Raw genomic sequence first — 20,481 nt, forward strand, 5'->3', positions numbered from 1 at the left:
TGTCTACATTGCAGAACAACTTAATTCAAGCTGCAAGGGTGACCCTCATCTTCTAGTTGCCTGTCATTTTAATTCTGTCTCTCTCTCACTCTGACCTTTCCATTTTTAATCTTTTGAATTGTTCCAACAAAGCACATTGCAAGATTTATGGAGCATCTCAACTTCCAGTTATTTTTTGTTTTCCTCCCCTGTAATCCCTCTATTTACACCTCTTCTAAACAGGTTTGCTATTACCAACAACCCTTCATGCCCTTTCTCAGATGACCACAATCTGTCATCATTTTCTCTTGGTCTCCATCCTATCAGAGACATTTCTTTTATTCTCTTCATCATTCACTGCAGGTTAAAACTAACATGGAGCTACTCCTAGATTAACTCCCAAAACAGTGCATTTGTTATGATGGAAATACCATTCAAATAACTCTCTTATATTGTGAATTGGGCATTTTGCCAAAGAGCCCAATTCGAAAAATGTTCTAATTCCAGAAATGTGAAAAATAGCACATCATTTGTTAATGAAAATTTAAAAAACTACACATAGTAATCTGAATTAAAAACAAAAATTGCTGGAAACACTCAGCAGGCCAGGCAGCATCCATGCGAGAAACAGTCAATGTTTTAGATCCTTCATTAGAACTAGCATGGCGCAGTAGGTTTAGCCTCATGAAACTCAGCAGTATGTCATTCTTCCCTATATCTGGTAATTAACACTTGAAAGAAAATAGGTCTTGGGACTAAATTCTCATCAGCTACTGTTGATTTGGCCTTGTGAAATATAATTCAAAACTGGCTAATTATTTTTCATGACATGATACAATTATGAATATAATTGAATAGATACTTTAAATTTGAAGTGAGTTTTGATGAAGGGTCTTTGACTTTGAATATTTCTTCTGTTTCCCTTTCCACAGATCTGTCTGATGCGCTGGGTGTTTCCAGTTCTTTTGGCAGGGGATTCCCACTCCTGATTGATGTCAAAGCTCTCCAAAGTGGCACACAATGTTTGTCAACCATTTAAACCAAGCCTCAATACAACATTTGTTAATCCACTTGATTTACATTACCGTAAAGCTTTAGCAAGACATCCTAAATCAATGGTAATCCTTGCTGTGGAATGCTATCCCTCACCAAAATTCCAACTACTCTTTCAATTATATTCATATTTTTCATGATGTTATATAATTAGCCAGTTTCTGAATTACATTTCACAAGGCTCAATCAACTGTAGCTGCTATCTAATCAGTTTAGTCTCAAGACATTTCTGTTCGTGTTAATTATCTGATATTATAGAGAAGAGTGACATAAAGCTGAAGTTGCAAGAGATTAAAGGTACTGAACCATGCTTCACAACAGTAGATCTGTTTAGTTAGAGATCTAAAGAATTCAGTTATGTGGAAGGATTTTTGCCTTTTCTTCCAAAAATGAGAGAGATTTTAAAACTTAATAATGGTGAGCACCAGCTAGCTCTTGCTTTGTGTATGCACCTGAACTGTTTAAACTGGCCCGATAGCATAGCAGAAGAAAATCTTAAGAGCTAATCTCCATATATGCATTTTTAAGTAATCATATCTAGTTACTATCACAGAATAATAACCCTGATATCTTTCTTTCTTCCTATACTGTGCATGTCAAAACATCACTGTGTAACCAATCCACTGCTATTACCAGGTACCACGGAGTGGAATGGCCTTCTGGATTAATGGTGGAAGAAAAAATTCCTTTAGGAAATCACTGACTAATTTCTTGAAATAAAATCTCAAAATCAAAAGATGCCATTTTCCTAACAATTAAATTGATAGCAAAAAGTACTACAAATGAGCAGAAATCAGACATTCCAATAACAATCACTTTAGATGAGAAGCAAAAAAGTGACCAAAATTAGTAAATTTGTTTTTAATTTATTAAATACAACTTTGAAAACACATACATACACAATCTTCAGGAGAGGGACTTACATGAAATATACTCAAAAGTTGTCAGCTTCAAGGATCCATAACGTGTGAAATATTTAGTGAATGGTTGTCAATGCTAGTATATCATAACTAGGTTAAATAGTACACCAAACAATTGCAAATCAGGTAAAGTATGGGTTTTCTGCAAACTAATGGTTATTCTGTTTTGTTCCCAACAAATGCTACTTCCTTCACTGGAGTTCTTGTGACGCTTCTATTGTAGACCTACAATAGCTATGAACAGTGTAGCAACAAACTGTGCTTGGACAGCTGAAGGTAATGACACAAAGCAGAAAGGTCGACACTGGCTGGGCTATAAATGGGCAGGTAATCTACCCTCTGTACACATCATCTAACTATATCCAACAGAAAGAAAAATTCTGTAGGATGTATAATGGCCAATACTGGATCCATAAATTAAATTTGTCCCTTCTGTTTAGTAATTAGCTCCTAGGAACATGAAGAAGAGGAGGGGCTAGAGGAGAAGAGTTTGTGATCTTATTTAAAATAAAACTGGTGTTTATTCCTATGTTAGTTAAAGTTACTCAACAAGTCTTTAATACAAATGAAACATATAATTATCTCTAAAACATTTGTTACTTCATTTCACATGTTTAACATCAATTAGTTTGTTAACATATTCTGTTTCAGGATTGCCTTCCTTGAAGCACGGTAAGAAAACAGATCAAAACATCTATAATTACAAGGCTTCAACCCCCAGTAATTCATTATCCACTGGCAGCCCCACTCACAAACGTCCTCAGCTTGAATAAACTTTGCTGTAACAGATGGTTTCAACCAAAACTGCCAAGTATTAGGGAAGGAGACAGTAGTGGAAATTTTATCATCATGTATCAAACACAATATACCCAAGTCATTACACATGCCTAACATTTGATAAAGTCACCAAGTTGCAAGGGCGAGAACGATCTCAGTTAGTTTCAACCCAACCCTTATTGGGGTCAGAGTGGAAATTTCCCATCCACTGGTTAAGGTTTTGTCTATTTTATTACCATTTCTATATCACATGGTTAAGGGTGGGTTAAAGAACATACAAATAGATTTTTTAGGTATTTAAGGATATGGGATTAGTTGAGGAAAGTAGCAATGGAGGTAGAAGATCAAACATGATCTTGCTGATGGCAAAGCTGGCATAGGGAGGAAAATGGCCCATCCCTAGTTTTTAAATGTTAGAAAGTTAATGAAATTATTGAGGTATAGCCTAATGGACCCAAGAGTTTTTCAGCCCGTCCCTGTTCATACCATGGTATGATCTTTGGTGGATCTTGAATTGTCTGTATAAGTGTATACGTCATGGGCTTAAAATTAAGGAACAAAATTCATTACACTGGTAATTGGTTGCTTTATAAACAGTTTTGCTCTTCAATACTATAAAACTGCACACAAGAAAATAAACTCCCCTGATGTCATCTATCACACCTAAAAATTAACACAGTATTAATTTAACTCTTCACTTCCAGGGCTTGCTTATTTCGGTATTGTGTTACTCATCACCATTATGGTTCCTTGAGATTTAAGAAGATTCATTAGTTCCTGTTGTTCACCCACTTGGGATCAGAGGGAAGACAAAATGGGGCTCAGCCATCATTTTTGGTCTTCAGACTGCCGATTGCATCGTTAGGACTCAGGAGCATTGCACATGTTAGACATTGCAATGTTACTTATAGAATCATTCCCAGTAAATATCCAAGAGGAGGGGAGGACATTGGAAGGGAAGAAAAAGAAAAGCATCAACTAGCCCCTGTTATGGATTATGAGCAGGTGTTTTAAAATAACAAATTGATTTAATATGAAAAAAGTTATTCTTTATGTACAACAAACTGTTTTTTGGTGCAACCAGAATATCTCTGCCTTTTCAGAATCTTGGAGCGCCATAGTCATCTGGCATTCGTTCAATGTTATACCTGAAAGAAAAATAATTAAGTTACACAGCAGAGTGTTATTATTAAACTATTTAGCACATAATCCAGCCAGTACACATGCAAAGGAAAAATTAACTTCCATTTATTACAGTATATTTCATCATTGTTTCACAACAAGAAGCATAATTACTGCTGTGATGCTGAGCAACAAGGGAGCCAATTTCTGGACACAATAAAGTTCCACAAATAATGTGAAATGAGTGATCTGTTAATGACCCAAGGAGTAGGGGTAAGTCTTAAATAATGATGCCGTGGATGAGGTGATGAGACAAGAAATTCCACAAATCAGCATTAAAGTAGGATTAAAGTAATTCTTCCTCCCCCACCCCCCTCCCCGAGCATGGGCAATGGCCACTATCTATACCACGCCACTCCAACTCTTATAATTCAGGCTTATGATTTTGATGTCCTATTTCCTATGCTTTCAACAAACTCTTCTGCATCCATATATTTCATCCCCAGGTTAGCTAAAAACAAATTTTATAAGATTGTTTTCCATCTAACCAGAAAGTCAAAGATTATCTTTTATTTTTTTTATGTTCTTACCTATGATTAGATATGTACATAATTGGAACCCCTGGAATTTTCCGGATCCTCCTCTTAAGATCTCTGTCCACAGTTGCTACAATGTAACATTTATGCTGCAAATGAAAAGCAAGGAAAATTAAGTTGCCATTTCAAATGAAAATGTCCAATTCAATGACTATTAGTTGGTATTAGTTGTGCATAGTATTGTAGTGATTAGGATGGTGAAACTGGTATCCAATTGCCTAGAACATTGACCCAGACACACGAGTTGAAATCACACCATGGCAGATGAAGCATTGAAATTCAAGGAACCAAATTTATCAGACTGCATTTAAAGAAAAAGCTAGTATTATAGTGACCATTAAACATTCTGGATTGGGTGGCACGGTGACTCAGCTGGTGGAGCTGCTGCCTCACAGCTCCAGCAACCCAGATTCAATCCTGACCTCCGATGTAGTCTGTGTGGGGCTTGCACACTCTCTCTGTGACTGCATGGGTTCCCTCCCTCATCCCAAAGACCTACAGCTTGATGGACCCATCGCTTTAAAAATCACCCAGTGTGTGCAGGTGAGTGGTAGAGTTTGGGGGAAGTTGAAGGGAATGTGGGATGAATAAAATGGGATTGGTGTAGCTTTAGTGTCAATGGATTGGCACAGACCGTGTGGACCGAAGGGCCTATTTTGGTGCTCTATGACATTTTTTTCCCCCCCCCAAGATGGATGTGAAAACTTTGGAAATAGTACAAAGGAGATCTACTAGAATTGTACCAGTGAGGAGGAATTACAATTACATGGATCAACGTGCTGGAGCTGTCTTTCTCAGAGCAGAAAAGGCCAAAAAGAAATTTGATAGCAATATTCAGAAATCATTAAGGGATAAGAGCAAAAGAAATTGTTTCTCAAAGTAGAATGATCGCTAACTAGGGGGTCACAGATTTAAGGTCACAGCAAAGGATCAGAGGAACAGCATTTCTAATACAATGAGTGGCTATAGGAGTGGAATGTATTATCAGAGGGTGCAATGGTAATTAGCTTTCCAAAAGGAATTACATACATTAAGGAGAATAAGCTTCAGTGACAGTGGAAGGGGTGGTGTGGTGGGAAGAGAGCCAGACTATCTGGACTGCTCTTCTAAAGAGCTATGCCAAATGCAGCCCATTTAATTTGTATTTTTCGATGACTGTATTGAATATTTAACTCAATTTGTGCACAAGAAAATAGTTCAAAATAAAGCACTTCTTTCATACCTGCGTGACTCTTTGCACCAGACAATCATCAGCATACGTTCCTTTGTGTGTGCAGGGTAATCGTTCAAATCGTGGATCCTTTGCTATTCTAGAAAAGTAGAAAAAGAGTCACAAACAATGTTATGACTATCCCAATAATATTTAATTTGTTTACTCTAGATTTTTTTGCCTGTTGTTTCAGATCACTCCTGTTGGAGAACCTTGGATTCCTATGTTCCCAAAATGGAGCTTTTACTTTCTTAGCTAACTACATATATTTGTAGAGTGCCCTAAAATGAATAGATTGAACATTTGTTAGGTAGATAGTATTTTAGATGCCTTTGGCTCTCTGCATTTAAAACTAGGACATATTATCCAAACATTGGGTGATCTGGCAGTGCTGGAATTTCCAGAACTTGCGGGATAGGGAATGGTGCGAAACCAGTTTCCCCTACCCACGTTTCGTTTCCTAGTTTGTGAGTTAATAGTTTCAATCTAAGTAGTAGAGGAAGCATGGACTCAGCCGGAGCTTGCACTTAAATAGTGCCAGCTACATCTTCTGTAATGACACAAAGCATCTGATATGCAATAAATTGCTTTGGAGTACAGCCACTACTATTATGTGGGAATATATGGTAGCTATTTTGCAGACAGGTATGGTATCCAGAATGAATGAAAATCTAATCCTTTGCCATTAGGGTTAGTTATGGAAGGAATATTGCCCAAATTGCCGGGTTAATTCATTGCTCTTCCTCCAGAAGCATCATGGAATATACAACTTCCACCCGATCAGAGTCATAGAATACGATAGCGCAGAAACAAGTCCTTCAGCCCACCTAGTTCATGCCAACCTGATCTTCTGCCTAGTCCCATCTATCTGCACCCAGACCATATCCCTTCAAACCCCTCCCATCTAGGTGTCTATTTAAACTTCTCTTAAATGTTATAATTGAACCCACATCTACCACTTCTGCTGGCAGTTCGTTCCACACTCACACCACCATCTGAGTGTCACGAACCAGCAACAAAAGAAACACACTGAGCATGATTCAGTGTTAAAAACTATTTTATTAATCACTACTTATGATAATACGTAAAATAAAAGTAAAAATGTTAGTATGTTAGAATTCAAAAATGTTAAACCTCGAACGTTAACCCCAAAACTAAACTCGTCGTGTGTGTGTGTGACAAAGTCCAAAACTCCCAGTTCCGGAATGGTTCTTAAAGTTCAGTTCCGCAAGCCATAAGGTGAAACACGAGCAAGGGCTTCTTCAACAACCACCGTTGTCTGAAGATAAGATGTAGATGTAGAAAAACATAGAGAGAGTACATACGAAATCCAAATGTTCCACGATGGAACCCAAACGACACTTCAGTGTTTACTCGGTAGTGACTTCCTCACCCCGAAAAGCATCCGAACCGTGGTCGTCCACATACAAATACCTGTTTCCTTCTACAGGTCAGCAACAAAGTGAACTCCACCGGATTACTTCCAACTTCCATACATGGGTTTCAGTGGCAAACACAGTTATTGTTTCTCATCCATCGATAGAGAAAACAAGCAGGCTGGTGTCTCTCTCCCTTCTCTCTCTCTCTCCTTCTTCTTCTTCTAACCTCTTCAACAACGTCATTACGTCCTTTATCTTCTATTGACGTAAGCACGCCCCATACACACATACACACACACTCTCTATCTTAAAGGGACTTTCACTGAGTCCGTAACATGAGTAAAAAAGTTTCCTCTCAGATTCCCCTTAAATATTTCACCTTTCACCCTAAACCTATGCCCTCTAGTTCTAGTCTCACAATTGATGATGAAATGGAGGAACCACGATTAAATTGATTCATGAAAGGACGAACCATGATTAATAACTTGTTTACAAAGTAACTTATTGAAGAAAAATATGCCAAGCTCTCGTTAAAAATAATAACATAGAATTTGCAGGGAAACGTCATGTAACCACGAGCAACATTAGGATTTCTGTATGAACACAGAAGTCTCCAAGGTTGCAGTCAGTGGTTTGGTATTGTTCTTCTGAATGTACTCTAAGAACTCCTATGGAAGCACAACATCGAAGCAGTTCCCTTCTACTTATGTCAGGGAATCCACAAGAACATCCTATTTCACACTGGATCACTGATTTCAATGGATAGAACACGAGGAACTCAGAATCAGGTTTATTATCACTGACATATGTCGTGAAATTTGTTGTTTTGTGGCAGCAGCACAGTGCAAGACATAAAGACATAAAATTACAAGAAGTTACAAAAATAAATAAATAGCGCAAAAGAGGAATAGCGAGGTAGTGCTCATGGACCATTCAGAAATCTGATGGCGGAGGGGAAAAAGCTGTTTCTGAAACATCGAGTGTGGGTCCTCAGGCTCCTGTACCTCCTCCCTGATAGTAGTAATGTGAAGAGGGCATGTCCCGGGTGGTGAGGGTCCTTAATGATGCACCACCTCTTAAAGATGTCCTCAATGGCAGGGAGAGTTGCGTCCATGATGGAGCTGGCTGAGTCTGCAACCCTCTGCAGCCTCTTGATCCTGCGCATTGGAGCCTCCATACCAGGTGGTGATGGAACCAGTCAGAATGCTCTCCACTGTACATCTGTAGAAATTTGCAAGAGTCTTTGGCGACATACCAGATCTCCTCAAACTCCTAACGAAGTAGTCGCTGGCATACCTTCTTCGTGATTGCATCAATGCGTTGGGCCCAAGAAAGATCCTCTAAGATGTTGATGCCCAGGAACTTGAAACCGCTCATCCTTTCCACCGCTAACCCCTCAATGAAGACTGGTGTGTGTTCTCCCGACTTCCCCTTCCTGAAGTCCACAATCAATTCCTTGGTCTTGCTGACGTTGAGTGCGAGGTTGTTGTTGCAACACCACTCAACCAGCCAATCTGTCTCACTCATGTACACCTCCTTACCGCCATCTGAGATTCTGCCAACAACAGTGGTGTCATGGCCAATTTATAGCTGGCATTTGAGCTGTGCCTAGCCACACAGTCATGAGCGTAGAGAGAGTAAAGCAGTGGTCTAAGCACGCATCCTTAAGGTGCGCCTGTGTTGACAGTCAGCAAGGAGGAGATGTTACAATGATCTGCACTGACTGTGGTCTCCCGATAAGAAAGTCGGAGGGAGATACAGAGGCCCAGGTTTTGAAACTTGTTGATTAGTACTGAAGGGATGATGGTGTTGAATGCAGAGCTGTAATCTAAGCTGTAAACTGTCAACTAAGGCAAGAAGAAGGGTAATATAGATTTAAAAAAAATATTAGTGGTTTAAGTGTATATATTGAAATAAATTAAGTATTTTGAGCTTTTTAAATGACTGGTAATTGTTCTGTCCCTCTGCCACTTCATTACATATATCACATGGTACCATTGCTCTTTGGGCACTTGCAAGAGGGATTAAGCCAGCTCTAAACTATTCAGAAGTCAGCAGCTTGCATGGACCACCCACCAAAGATCACAGATTACAGACTACTGGAACAACTGGTTCAAAGTTCAATGGGTTTTGAACCTGCAAGCCTTGGCAGGTAAAGATATTCTGATTATATAGTGGTCTCCAATTTTAATTTCAATACAAGGCAAGCATGCTTCAGTTCATTATATGCAATCCTGTCACAAGAACATCTCCAAATTGTGAAATATTATTGATATGCTTTGAATCATTCACCAATGTAGTTTGACAATTTCAGGAGTTTGGGGGGGGGGGGGGGGGGGGGGGGGAAGGGGGTAAGAAAAAGGTTGTGGTTGGGAAGAAGGGAGAACACAACTGACACTTTCCTAGCAGGATAAATTGCTTCAGAAGTTGTTTTACCTGAGTGCAACCCTATACTTCTGTCCCAGTTTCTCGATTTCTGCCATCACACAGTCAGTGATACAGGGAATACCTGGAAGATATGCAGAAATTGTAACTTACATCCTTCACTTTATTCTCATTCATCTTAAGAGTGTTCCCCATAACAACCACCATAAAAGAACTTACTTGCTAACTGTGCACAAATTTTTCACGTCCAACTCAGATATGAAACAATATTGTACACAATAAATGACTACATCTATTCTCCATCCTTGCATGCTGATCCTCTGTCTCTGATGTTTTGTGTTTGTAGCATCCAATTGTGTAAGTATCTTTTGGATCTTAAGACTCTTACAGTCGAGGCCTTTCTCTTTTAGTACAATTTTGATTTTATTTGCTTCCCTCTTTTTCAGATTGCTTTTCTTAGTCTTTGTTTATCTGGTTGTCCTTTTCTCTGTGCCAATGAATCTCTTTCAGCACTTAAGTATGTTGGTCATCTCTTTAGCCTTCAGAACATTGTCAGGCAAGTGTCAAAGTTGTAACTATACTGGAACAGCTTGGCTAGAGACACAGCTAATTCTGGAGGTCAGGTCTTCAGTACTATAGCTGGAATACTGCCTGGTATCAGAGCTTCTACTGTATCCAGTGTTCTCAGTCATTTATTGAGTGAGTGGATTGAATTACTGATGAGCAGCTTCTACGATAGTGGGGATTTCAGAAACTGAAATCCTCATCCACCCACCACCTCTGGCTGAAAATAATCATGAATGCTCCAGTCTTGTCCTTAACATTCACCTACCAGTGAGAATGGGGGAGTTCTTGAAGCTTCCCCGTTAAATGTTTAATTATCCACCACCATTCACAACTAGATGCAGCAAGATTGCAGGGCTTTGATCTAACAAATATTAAAGGTGCAAACCACGATATGGGGACAGAAACACAAGGAGAATGAAGGGATAAATGTTAATTTAAATGCATAAATTGTCTGTAATTTCCATTGTATAGATGGGAATGGTGGCAGAGTGGTTAAATTAATGAAACATTATCCAGAGGCCTGAAATGTGATCCAAATATGAGAGTTTGAATTTGACCAAGGAAGCTCAAAACTAAAATCATTTGAGTAAATTTGGAATGAATGGCTAGTTCAGTGAGCATAAATCCATTAGATTTTACATCCTCACCCAACTCGCATGTAATTCCAGACTCACCAACTTGGTTGGCTTCTAACTGCTCTTTGTAATAGCCCAGCAGTTGCACAGATCAAGGGCAACTATGAATGATTAAATGTGTTCCCCTTGCAGCTACAGTGATGCTAATAACTGACCTTTTAATTTTCTGCTCAATGGTGACCAATAGGTTATTGATGGCGAGAGTCTCAATGAGGGTAATCCCATTGAATGTCAAGGGGAGATGATCAGGCTCTCTTGTTGGAGGTGGCCATAGACTGAAGTGGCAGATCACCTCCACCTTATAAAGCAACAAATTCTGTCTTGCCAGGAATCCCCACATCCCACAGATAACTTAGGAAAAAACTCTGATGGTGTGAATGTCAATTGGCATTCAATCATCCTACACGTAGACATTGTCCATGTCACGCTTCATGCAGGCAGAGATTAACAGCATTATCTAGAGGAGTTACAAATGAAACTTAACACTGCAACAATCAGTGAAGGTGACTGATGAAACAGTTGAAAATCATTTGGTGTAGGATACTAGTCTTCGGAACTCCTACAGCAATGACCTAGGGCTGAGATAATTGATCTACTGGAAGCAAACCATTTTTTTTTGCATAAAGTACGATTCCAGCCAGGAGAACTTTGCACTCAATTCCATTGACATTAGACCTGGTCAATTGCAGCCTGATATATAATGCAATTATGCATAAATCAACTAACCAGCATGGAATTCATAGAAATAGGAAGAACCTTATAAAAAGTTTTCTTTCTTTCCTGCCACGACTAATGATCCCTACAGCTTGAAGTCCTCCCCCGAAACCATGAGAGATTCACAAATCACTGTTTGCTGTGCATTTGTTCACTCGTCACCCTCTACATTTTCAAAACGTTACTTAATGGCAGAAGACTCACACTTGCCACTGAGAAACTTGTCCTCAGTTTCAAAGCTGAATAAAATAAGAAAACATTGAAATATTATCAAGTTGCTTTCTTTAAGCATAAATTATGCACAAGCTTAGATGACAAAAAAAGTGAATTACTTTACATAATTGTTTACAAGAAGTTGGAGGTTTGTAGATTAGGCAATTTAAGTGCATAAGGAGAGGTTATTTTTGGGGGAATTAAGGCTATTAACCAGAGCCCAGAAGTAAGCTGTACTCATAAAGGCACATTAAAGGAGTTACAAAACTATACCTCAACTCTGTGACCAAAGGGAATAATTAGACTGGGTAAAAGTCGAGGAAATAGCAAAAAAAAAGAATTAAGTGATCTGATCCTGTTTGTGTGTTCTTGTAATTGCCTAGCCTTGCAGTCAGGAATAGAAATTCAAAGTACATCCCAAGCCCCCATGCTGCCAGGTTTCAATCTCATACTGTCAGGGAAGGAACCAAAATTTTAAATACAGAAGGACGACAGAAAAAAAATTAGTTTTAAATTGCAGAGAGTGCAGGAAAGGATAGATATGACAATGAGAAGATATCTGATGGGGTGAGTCCAGAATTTTATAGTGAGAGAGAGCACATGAGAATAAACATGAACAAAGGAACATAAAAGCCATGAAATGAAGGCAGTTAGAGAGACAAACAAAGAAAAATAGAAGCTGCAAAATATGTAGGAAAAATCCAGCAGGTCAGCCCATGCTAATGGAGAGAGAAAAATTGAACCAATAGAACAACACAACTGGCCAGGAATAGGAGTTCAATGGGATGAATATTAAAGAACTGATAACTTCCACACCAAAAGAACATCCAACTGTGCATTCACAGAAGTTAGTAAACTGGATAGTTGACAGGGACTTACATTTAGCATACAAGCAATCCATCATTGACTGCACAATGTCCAGTTTGGTCTTGATAGAGAAATTGATGAAATTGGTATCAACCAGGATGTAGTAGGGAGGACCCAGCTGTGTGTTATATTGGAAGAACAGACAGGAAGGATACTTCACCCTGGGGAAAATAAGAAAAATTCTTTAATTTCTATAAATATCTCAATATCAAATATCTTCAGTATCATTTCATTAGACACTTCTTACTTTCATTTTTAGAGATGTTTTAAGATGTGCTTGGAAACTAAGTGCAAACGTTTCGAGCTTCTTGGAGTAAATATTCCCACCTAATGAGTGTCATGATGCTCAGCACTTTATGTTTTTACATCAGATACTGCTCATATACCTTGCCACCCAGGACAAATTCCACCCCACGTATACAGTATGTTCATTTAGTTTTTATTGACGGGTGTGTATAACCCACCATATTTTACGTTATTTTCTGCATTCCACCTGTCAATAGAAGGGAAGATGATATTTATTAAGTACTTAGCCTTGAATCTTGTGACTAATTACTAGGCAGAAATCAATGCTGAAGACAAGTATCCATTACATGGCCGATAAGAGGATTTTGAGACTCATAACAATAGGTGGGAGGTACGTGAAAGGCGAGTGGGACTTAATTCTCGTTGGGGTATGAGTAAAGAGCACACATTAAATGGAAATCAAAGAGGTAGACCTGCCAGTAGCCACTGGGATTCTTTCTAATTGGCTCACAAAACTATGTTCTATGGAGAACAGAGTGGGATATTTGCCAAAGCTGTGTGCCAGTAGACTGTATACTTTTAGTGTATAAACTACAATACTTTGGGTAATCTTATCCCAAACAATAACTGTCAATAGACATAAATTTAAACCATAAGGATGTATATTCTTGTGGTGAGAGGATGTGCACTCCAAATCAGTCAAACAAAAAGTAAATGTTAAAGATTTTTCAAGAGCTTAGTTTGGAATTCCAACCACAGTGATGAGTTTCTGAGATCATACACACAGTGCACCAAGGACTCTCTGCAATGAACTCTATGATGGAAAATATTGATGGTTCAGTGTCTCATTTAAAGCAATGTATATCCATTCTTGGAGAGGAATTAAGAACAGTTAAAGGTGAAAGTCTTAAAACAAGCTAGGTATTTTCAAAAGGTATCTCTGGCACAAACACAAGGGATGAATAGCTTTCTTCCACACAGAAATAGTCTCCAATATTCTGCTGGAAACACTCAGGTCAGGAGTATATGTGGTAGGTAAAACAGTAAATGTATCAGATCCAAGTCCCTTTATCAACTGTTTCTTTATCAGCAGATGCTGTCTGTTCAGTGCTTCTAGCAATTTCTGTTTTTATTTCAGATTTCCATTTTTTTTTTGATTTCCGATATTCTATTGCTGCAAACACATCCAATATAACATTCTGAACAGTTGTCAGACTTCCATACAGCACTACCTGGATCAACTGTATATGGCATTTCTAAATTATTGATTGCATAATTTTTCTAAAAATAGTGGCATTAAGAGATCTGATTACACTGTCATTTTATCCTATCAGACTTTATACAGCAGGAACAGAAATGACTGTGGAAGGACACAAGACCCAACCACTGTGCCAAGCAAAACACTTGGAAACAGTTTCCAGCACTAAAAACAATTAAAAGGAACACAAATCAGTTTGAAAAAACTTTACGATACACAAATAAAATGTAAATGTAATCAACACAACCTGGTACTAAAGTTGTACTTTACCAGCAAGAATAGTTGCAAATACATTAAAACTCCAATAATAAACTGCCTCAACTAAGGTTCTATTTCTCAGGCTCCCTTTAAAATCTCTGGAGCCCCAGTGCCACACCCCCTTTAAAATAATCTTATACATTGGAAAATCTATTACACAACTGTGAATTAAAGGTGTGTTGGAGTTGTAATTGGAGTAATATCTATATATCCAGAAAATCCAGGACCAAATATGAAGAGGAATAGATAGCGTGGACAGCCAGCGCCTCTTTCCCAGGGCACCAATGCTCAATACAAGAGTGCATGGCTTTAAAATAATGGGTGGGAAGTTCAAGGGAGATATCAGAGGGAGGTTTATTACCGAGAGAGCATGGTTGGGTCATGGAATGCGCTGCCCGGGGCGGTGGTGGAGGCAGGTACATTGGACAAATTCAAGAGATTGCTAGATAAGCATATGGAGGAATTTAAAATAGAGGGATATGTGGGAGGAAGGGGTTAGATAGTCTTATGCGAGGTTTAAAGGTCGGCACAACATTGTGGGCAGAAGGGCCTGTATTGTGCTGTACTGTTCTATGATTCTATGTAAGTCCAGAGGGTGCCAGATTATCAGAGCTTTCCTGTACACTTTTTGGGGTAGGATGGAAGGCATTCTGAAGACTCAAATCGTTGTGGCCAACCATTCTCCGTTTCTTACACAATAGTGTAATTTACATTATTCCACTAGTGCCACGTTGTTGTATACATTTTTGAACTTAGTTTTTTTAATTTCATTTTTCAGAATCTGGGTGACATAATCCTTTCTCACAATCCTCATAGGAGGAAGTTTCAGGAGTTGAAGGAATGTGATCCATTTCTAAGTCAGAAAAGTGCACAACTTGGAGGGGAACATGCAAGTGGTGGCCGTTTCCTGTGCTCCCATCCTCACCAACAGACTTTGTACCAGGGAGGAGCAATTGGAGTAGCCCAGGTGAGCAACTCTGGTCCTTGCCAGTTCCTAATCAAGTAATATCGTTTCCCTTTCCTGTTATGTTTTATTCTCTCACATGCTCAACAACTTCCTTTGGTTCTTTTACAGTAGCCAATTAACTTACCAGCTGATCTTAGGGTTACAAGAGGAAACCTGAACACCAAACTGAAGTCCACACTGTCACAGGGAAAACATGCAAATTCCACGCTAGCAGCACCCAAGGTCACGATAAAACTCAGGTCCTTGGAGATGTGAGGCAGCAGCATCAACTACTATACCATGGAGCCACTGGGCTGTTTTAGCATCATTCAGGACAAGGTACTGGAATGCTGTTGGAACTGCACTTATAAAAGCATGCAAGTGTATTCCAACACAGTACTGACTTGTACCATGTAGATGGTTGAAAGACTTTTGGGTGTCAGGATGTTGCTGATCCAGTTGAGTTTCTGCTCAATGGGGACCCCCACCCCCCAGAACATTGATGGCATGGGACTGTATTCTGCTAAGGTTCCAAAAATAGCAGATGATATATAATCAGAGTTTAGTCCCAGTGTTAATTAACTGATAAAAGAGAAAAATGGCATAATGCTGAATTGCCAGACATGAAAGATAATGCACCATGCTAGTTATAAAGTCATACAGCATGGAAACCAGTCCTTTGACCCAAATGGTCCATGCCAACCAAGATTCCCATCTAAGCTAGTCCCATTTACCCACTTTTGGCCCACATCCCTCTGAACCTTTCCTATCCATGTACCTGTCCAAGTATCTTTTAAATGCTTTTAATGTACCTGCCTCAACCACTTCCTCTGGCAGATCATTCCATATACTGACTACCATCTGGGTGAAAAAGTTCAAAAAGATTCCTACTAAATCTCTCCCCTCACCTTAAACCCATGCTCTCTAGTTCTTGATTCCTTAACATTGGGAAAAAGACGGTGCATTCAAAGTTCTGGCAAAGGTTCTTTAGCCTGTAACATTAACTCTAGTTCCTTCTCCGCAGTTGCTATCCGGCCCAGTGAGTATTCCTAGCATTTTCTATTTTTGTTTGTTTTGTTATTGGAGATGTCATTGTCTGTCACTTTTTTGGCACACGTTACTTGGCATGTGAATGTCAGCTAGGTCTTGTTGCATGCTGGTGTGGACTGCATCATTTGCCGAGGAGTTGCAAATGGAAATGCAAATATACAGAGTTGCTGGTGTAGAGCTTGAATGCTGAAAGTGCAGATGATGAAGGGATAGACCAATAAACTTCCATCTGTATCTGCGTGCTCTCAGTACTATCACAGCATTTACATAGCACAGAAATATTTCACTACGAGCAGCCCCCCTTGAATATTATTAAAGCTATTACTTTAAAATTTCTAATCTTTAACTTGTGGTGAAACGTACACTTCTTTTACTTTCAAGGCACTGGGATCCTCTTTTTTCATCTTCTTAGGTTTTGCTCTCTCACTTTCTTTTCTGAAATAAAATAAATTTATTATTGTGAATAACAGCAACAACCATCTCCTTAAGGATTTAACGATTTGTGGGAATTCAATATGTTAAGGACTCACTGAATTTTTTTTTGAGAGTAAAGCTACAACTTGTAAATCAGTGCCTTAACAAATAACCAAGAGCATCAGTTTGCCATGTTTTAGAACATAGGGAAGTTTCTCAAGAAACTTTGATAGCTCCAAATAGCGACAAACATTAATAGCATTGGTACAGTTATCTGGTAAAGATAAGGTTTTCCAAGTAGAAAGTCTCCGAAGGGTAATATAAAGCATAACGTTGAAATGGAGGCCATTAGCTTTGTCTAATCTTTTAATTCCACCCCAAGCTTAATTCAAAAACTCACATTCTTGAATCACGCAGACTAATCATTTTCTTCATAACTGCATATTTTCTTGTCTTCTTTGCTTTTCCCTGGTAAATAGAATCAAACAGGGGTGGCGAGAATAAGTTGAATACTGGAAAAGTGAGAATAACTAGCCTCAAAATAAAGTAGAATTCAACCAAATATAGCACCAAAGTAAGTCATCAGCCTGAAACATTAGCTCAGATGCTCTCTCCACAGCTGCTGCGTGACCTGCAGAGTGGTTCTAGTATTTTCTATTATTTCTGATTTCCAGCATCTACAGTGTTTTGGTTTCAGAAATTATGGCTATTAGAGGCTATTCACCATTCCAGTCCTTCCACTTAACCATCTTCAACTGCATTAGCATTGTATCTTCTACACGGCAGGGACAGGCTGACAGTTATGTAGGACTTAACTTTTATTTTTGCTCCCATATACTCCACCCCTCTCTCTTTCTGGAGTTTTCCAATTACTAAATAATTCTTTAATTTCTACCTTGTTCCAGTTTTGAAGGAAGAGAGGATGGTGGCATAGCTAGTAGAGCCACAGCGCCAGAGACCCAGGTTCAATCTCAACCTCGGGTGCTGTTCTCGTGGAGTTTGCACATTCGCCCTCGTAGCAGTGTGGGTTGGTAGGTTAATTGGCTACTGTAAATTAATTGCCCCTAGTGTGTTGCCAAGTGATAGAATCTGGGAGAGGTGGGAAGTGGTCCAATGGTTATGGGGGGAAAGCTTTAAACAAAAGGGATTAAAGTAGGATTAATGTAAATGGATGGTTAATAATCCGTGTAGATTCTGTGGGCCTGTGGGCTGAAGGGCCTATTTCTGTGCTGTATCTCTTAAAAATAAATTATTAACCTGACTATCTTTAAGATAGAAAGCTAATGAATATAAAATATCTTGGGGCATTATTCCAAAGTACAGGGAACTCTCCCTAATGGTCCAGTCAACATTAAACCCTCAAATCTACCCTACTCAAACAGATCACTCAGTGCTTATCAGAGTGGCAGTTTGTGAGAGTCTGCTAAGCACAAAGCAGCAACATCACAAAGTCATCATGAATCTTCTACAATTCACAGCAGGTACAAACACAGAAGGGTCTTTCATTGATTATTTTTAATATATATATATGAAAAAAAAATCTGCTTACACTAAGCTCAGCATTTGATTTCAAAATCTGAGGGAGTAGGCGAGAGGGCAGCGTGCACTTTGAGAGAGGCAGCTGCAAGAGTACGAGCATTACTTAGGAAAGCAGAGCAGGGAAAAGATGTACAGAGGGATCTTCGGGTTCAAGTCCATAGCTCACTGAAAGTGGCCGTGCCAGTAGGTAGGGTGGTAAAGAAGACGTGTGGTACGTTTGCCTTCATTGGTCAGGGCACTGAGTTCAAGATTCAAGAAGTCACATTGCAGCTATATAAAACTTCAGTTAAGCCGTATATGGAGTATTGTGTGCAATTCTAGTCACCCCATTACATGAAGGATTTGGAGGCTTTGGAAAGGGTGCAGTAGAGATTTACCAAGATCCTGCCTGGATTAGAGGGTAGGAGCTGCAAGAAGGTGGACAAACTTGGGTTGTTTTTCTGGGACATCTGAGGCTGAGAGGAGACCTGACAGGAGTTTATAATATTATGAGAGGCATAGGTAGAATAGACGTCAGAATCTTTTTCCCTGGGTAGAAATGTCAAGTACTAGAAGACATGCATTTAAAGCGAGAGGGGGAAAAGTTAGAAGGCTCTGTGAGGAGCAAGTTTTTGTTTTACACAGAGTGGTGGGTGGCTGGAACAGGCTGCCGGGGTGGTACTGGAAGCAGATAGCATAGTGGCATTTAAGAGGCTGTTAGAAAGATACATGAATATGCAGGAAATGCACATGGTCTTTTTGCCAGGGTTGGGGACTCAAAAACGAGAGGGTATAGGTTTACGGTGAGGGGAGAGATTCAAAAGGAACCCGAGGGGTAACTTTTTCACCCAGAGAGTGGTCAGTATATGGAATGAGCTGCCAGAGGAAGGGGTAGAGGCAGGTACATTAACAACATTGAAAATACTTGGACAGGCACATGGATAGGAAAGGTTTAGACAGATATGGGCCAAGCACATAGAATCCAATGGCTGCAATTCACTGGATTGCAAGAGGCTGCAGAGGGTTGTAGACTCAGCCAGCTCCATCACGGGCACAACTCTCTCCACCATAGAGGCTATCTTCAAGAGCTAGTGCCTCAAGAAGGCAGCATCCATCACTAAGGACCCTCACCACCCAGTACATGCCCTCTTCTCATTACTACCATTGGGGAGGAAGCCTGAAGACCCACACTCAACGATTGAGGAACAGCTCCTCCCCTCCGCCATCAGATTTCTGAACAGTCCGCGAACACTACTTCATTATTCCTATCATTTGCACATTCTGTAATTTATAGTAATTTTATATCTTGGCACACAGTACTGCCGCCGCAAAACAACAAATTTCACGTCATGCAAGTCAGTGATAATAAACCTGATTCTGAAATGCAGGCAAATGGGGGCATCTTGGTGGCCCGGGGGGACCGGCCGGGGGGGGGGGGGGGGGAAAGAGACGAAAGGGCCCGGGGGGAGGAGAACCGGCCGGGGGGGGGGGAACGAAAGGGCCGGGGGAAGGGGGACCGGCCGGGGGGGGGGGGAAACGAAAGGGTCAGGAGGATCCGAAGGACCGGCGGGGGAACGAAAGGGTCAGGGGGGGCCCGAAGGACCGGCGGGGGGTGGGTGGGTGGGGGGGGAAGGCGAAGGGCCCGGGGGACCGGCCGGGGGGGGGGCCGGACTGGCAGGGGGTGGGTGGGGAGGGGACGAAGGGCCCGGGGGACCGGCCGGGGGGGGGCCGGACTGGCGGGGGGTGGGTGGGGAGGGGACGAAGGGCCCGGGGGACCGGCCGGGGGGGGGGGGCCGGACTGGCGGGGGGTGGGTGGGGAGGGGACGAAGGGCCCGGGGGACCGGCCGGGGGGGGGCCAGACTGGCGGGGGGTGGGTGGGGAGGGGACGAAGGGCCCGGGGGACCGGCCGGGGGGGGGCCGGACTGGCGGGGGGTGGGTGGGGAGGGGACGAAGGGCCCGGGGGACCGGCCGGGGGGGGGGCCGGACTGGCGGGGGGTGGGTGGGGAGGGGACGAAGGGCCCGGGGGACCGGCCGGGGGGGGGGCCGGACTGGCGGGGGGTGGGTGGGGAGGGGACGAAGGGCCCGGGGGACCGGCCGGGGGGGGGGGGGCCGGACTGGCGGGGGGTGGGTGGGGAGGGGACGAAGGGCCCGGGGGACCGGCCGGGGGGGGAAGGGGGCGCTTGAAGGCCACTCTCCCTGAGGACACGGCCACATGCCGAAGGTCGGAGCAGCCCCAACTTACCATCACTGCCCACTCGTGACTCCCCGACACACCAGTTCACGTCACCTATCGGCGCCGGTGACAGACGTCATCCGAGGAGCGACCACCCCCCCTCCCATTCAGCTTCCGGTTGCTATCGGTCCCTAGAAACGA

General features: G+C 41.3%; 1 protein-coding gene across 1 annotated transcript; it reads right to left on the bottom strand.

The window, feature by feature from the left end:
• Positions 1-1,878: 1,878 nt before the first annotated feature.
• Positions 1,879-20,403, bottom strand: fcf1 (FCF1 rRNA-processing protein). Its single transcript, XM_052012776.1, has 8 exons — positions 20,350-20,403; positions 16,990-17,057; positions 16,539-16,610; positions 12,430-12,578; positions 9,473-9,545; positions 5,670-5,757; positions 4,442-4,536; positions 1,879-3,877 (listed from the first exon to the last, which is right to left on the bottom strand). The coding sequence occupies exons 1-8, from the start codon at positions 20,350-20,352 to the stop codon at positions 3,829-3,831; spliced, it is 597 nt and encodes a 198-aa protein (XP_051868736.1). The 5' UTR covers positions 20,353-20,403; the 3' UTR covers positions 1,879-3,828.
• Between the last annotated feature and the right edge of the window lie 78 nt (positions 20,404-20,481).

Source organism: Pristis pectinata, chromosome 1, assembly GCF_009764475.1.
Source record: "Pristis pectinata isolate sPriPec2 chromosome 1, sPriPec2.1.pri, whole genome shotgun sequence".
Classification (NCBI taxonomy): Eukaryota; Metazoa; Chordata; class Chondrichthyes; order Rhinopristiformes; family Pristidae; genus Pristis; species Pristis pectinata.

Coding starts and splice junctions, on each gene's coding strand:
- fcf1 (XM_052012776.1), bottom strand. Junction 12,579..16,538: donor GCCTTGAAAGTAAAAGAAGT/GTACGTTTCACC, acceptor TATTTTCCCCAG/GGTGAAGTATCCTTCCTGTC. Junction 5,758..9,472: donor AAGTATAGGGTTGCACTCAG/GTAAAACAACTT, acceptor CTACTTTTCTAG/AATAGCAAAGGATCCACGAT.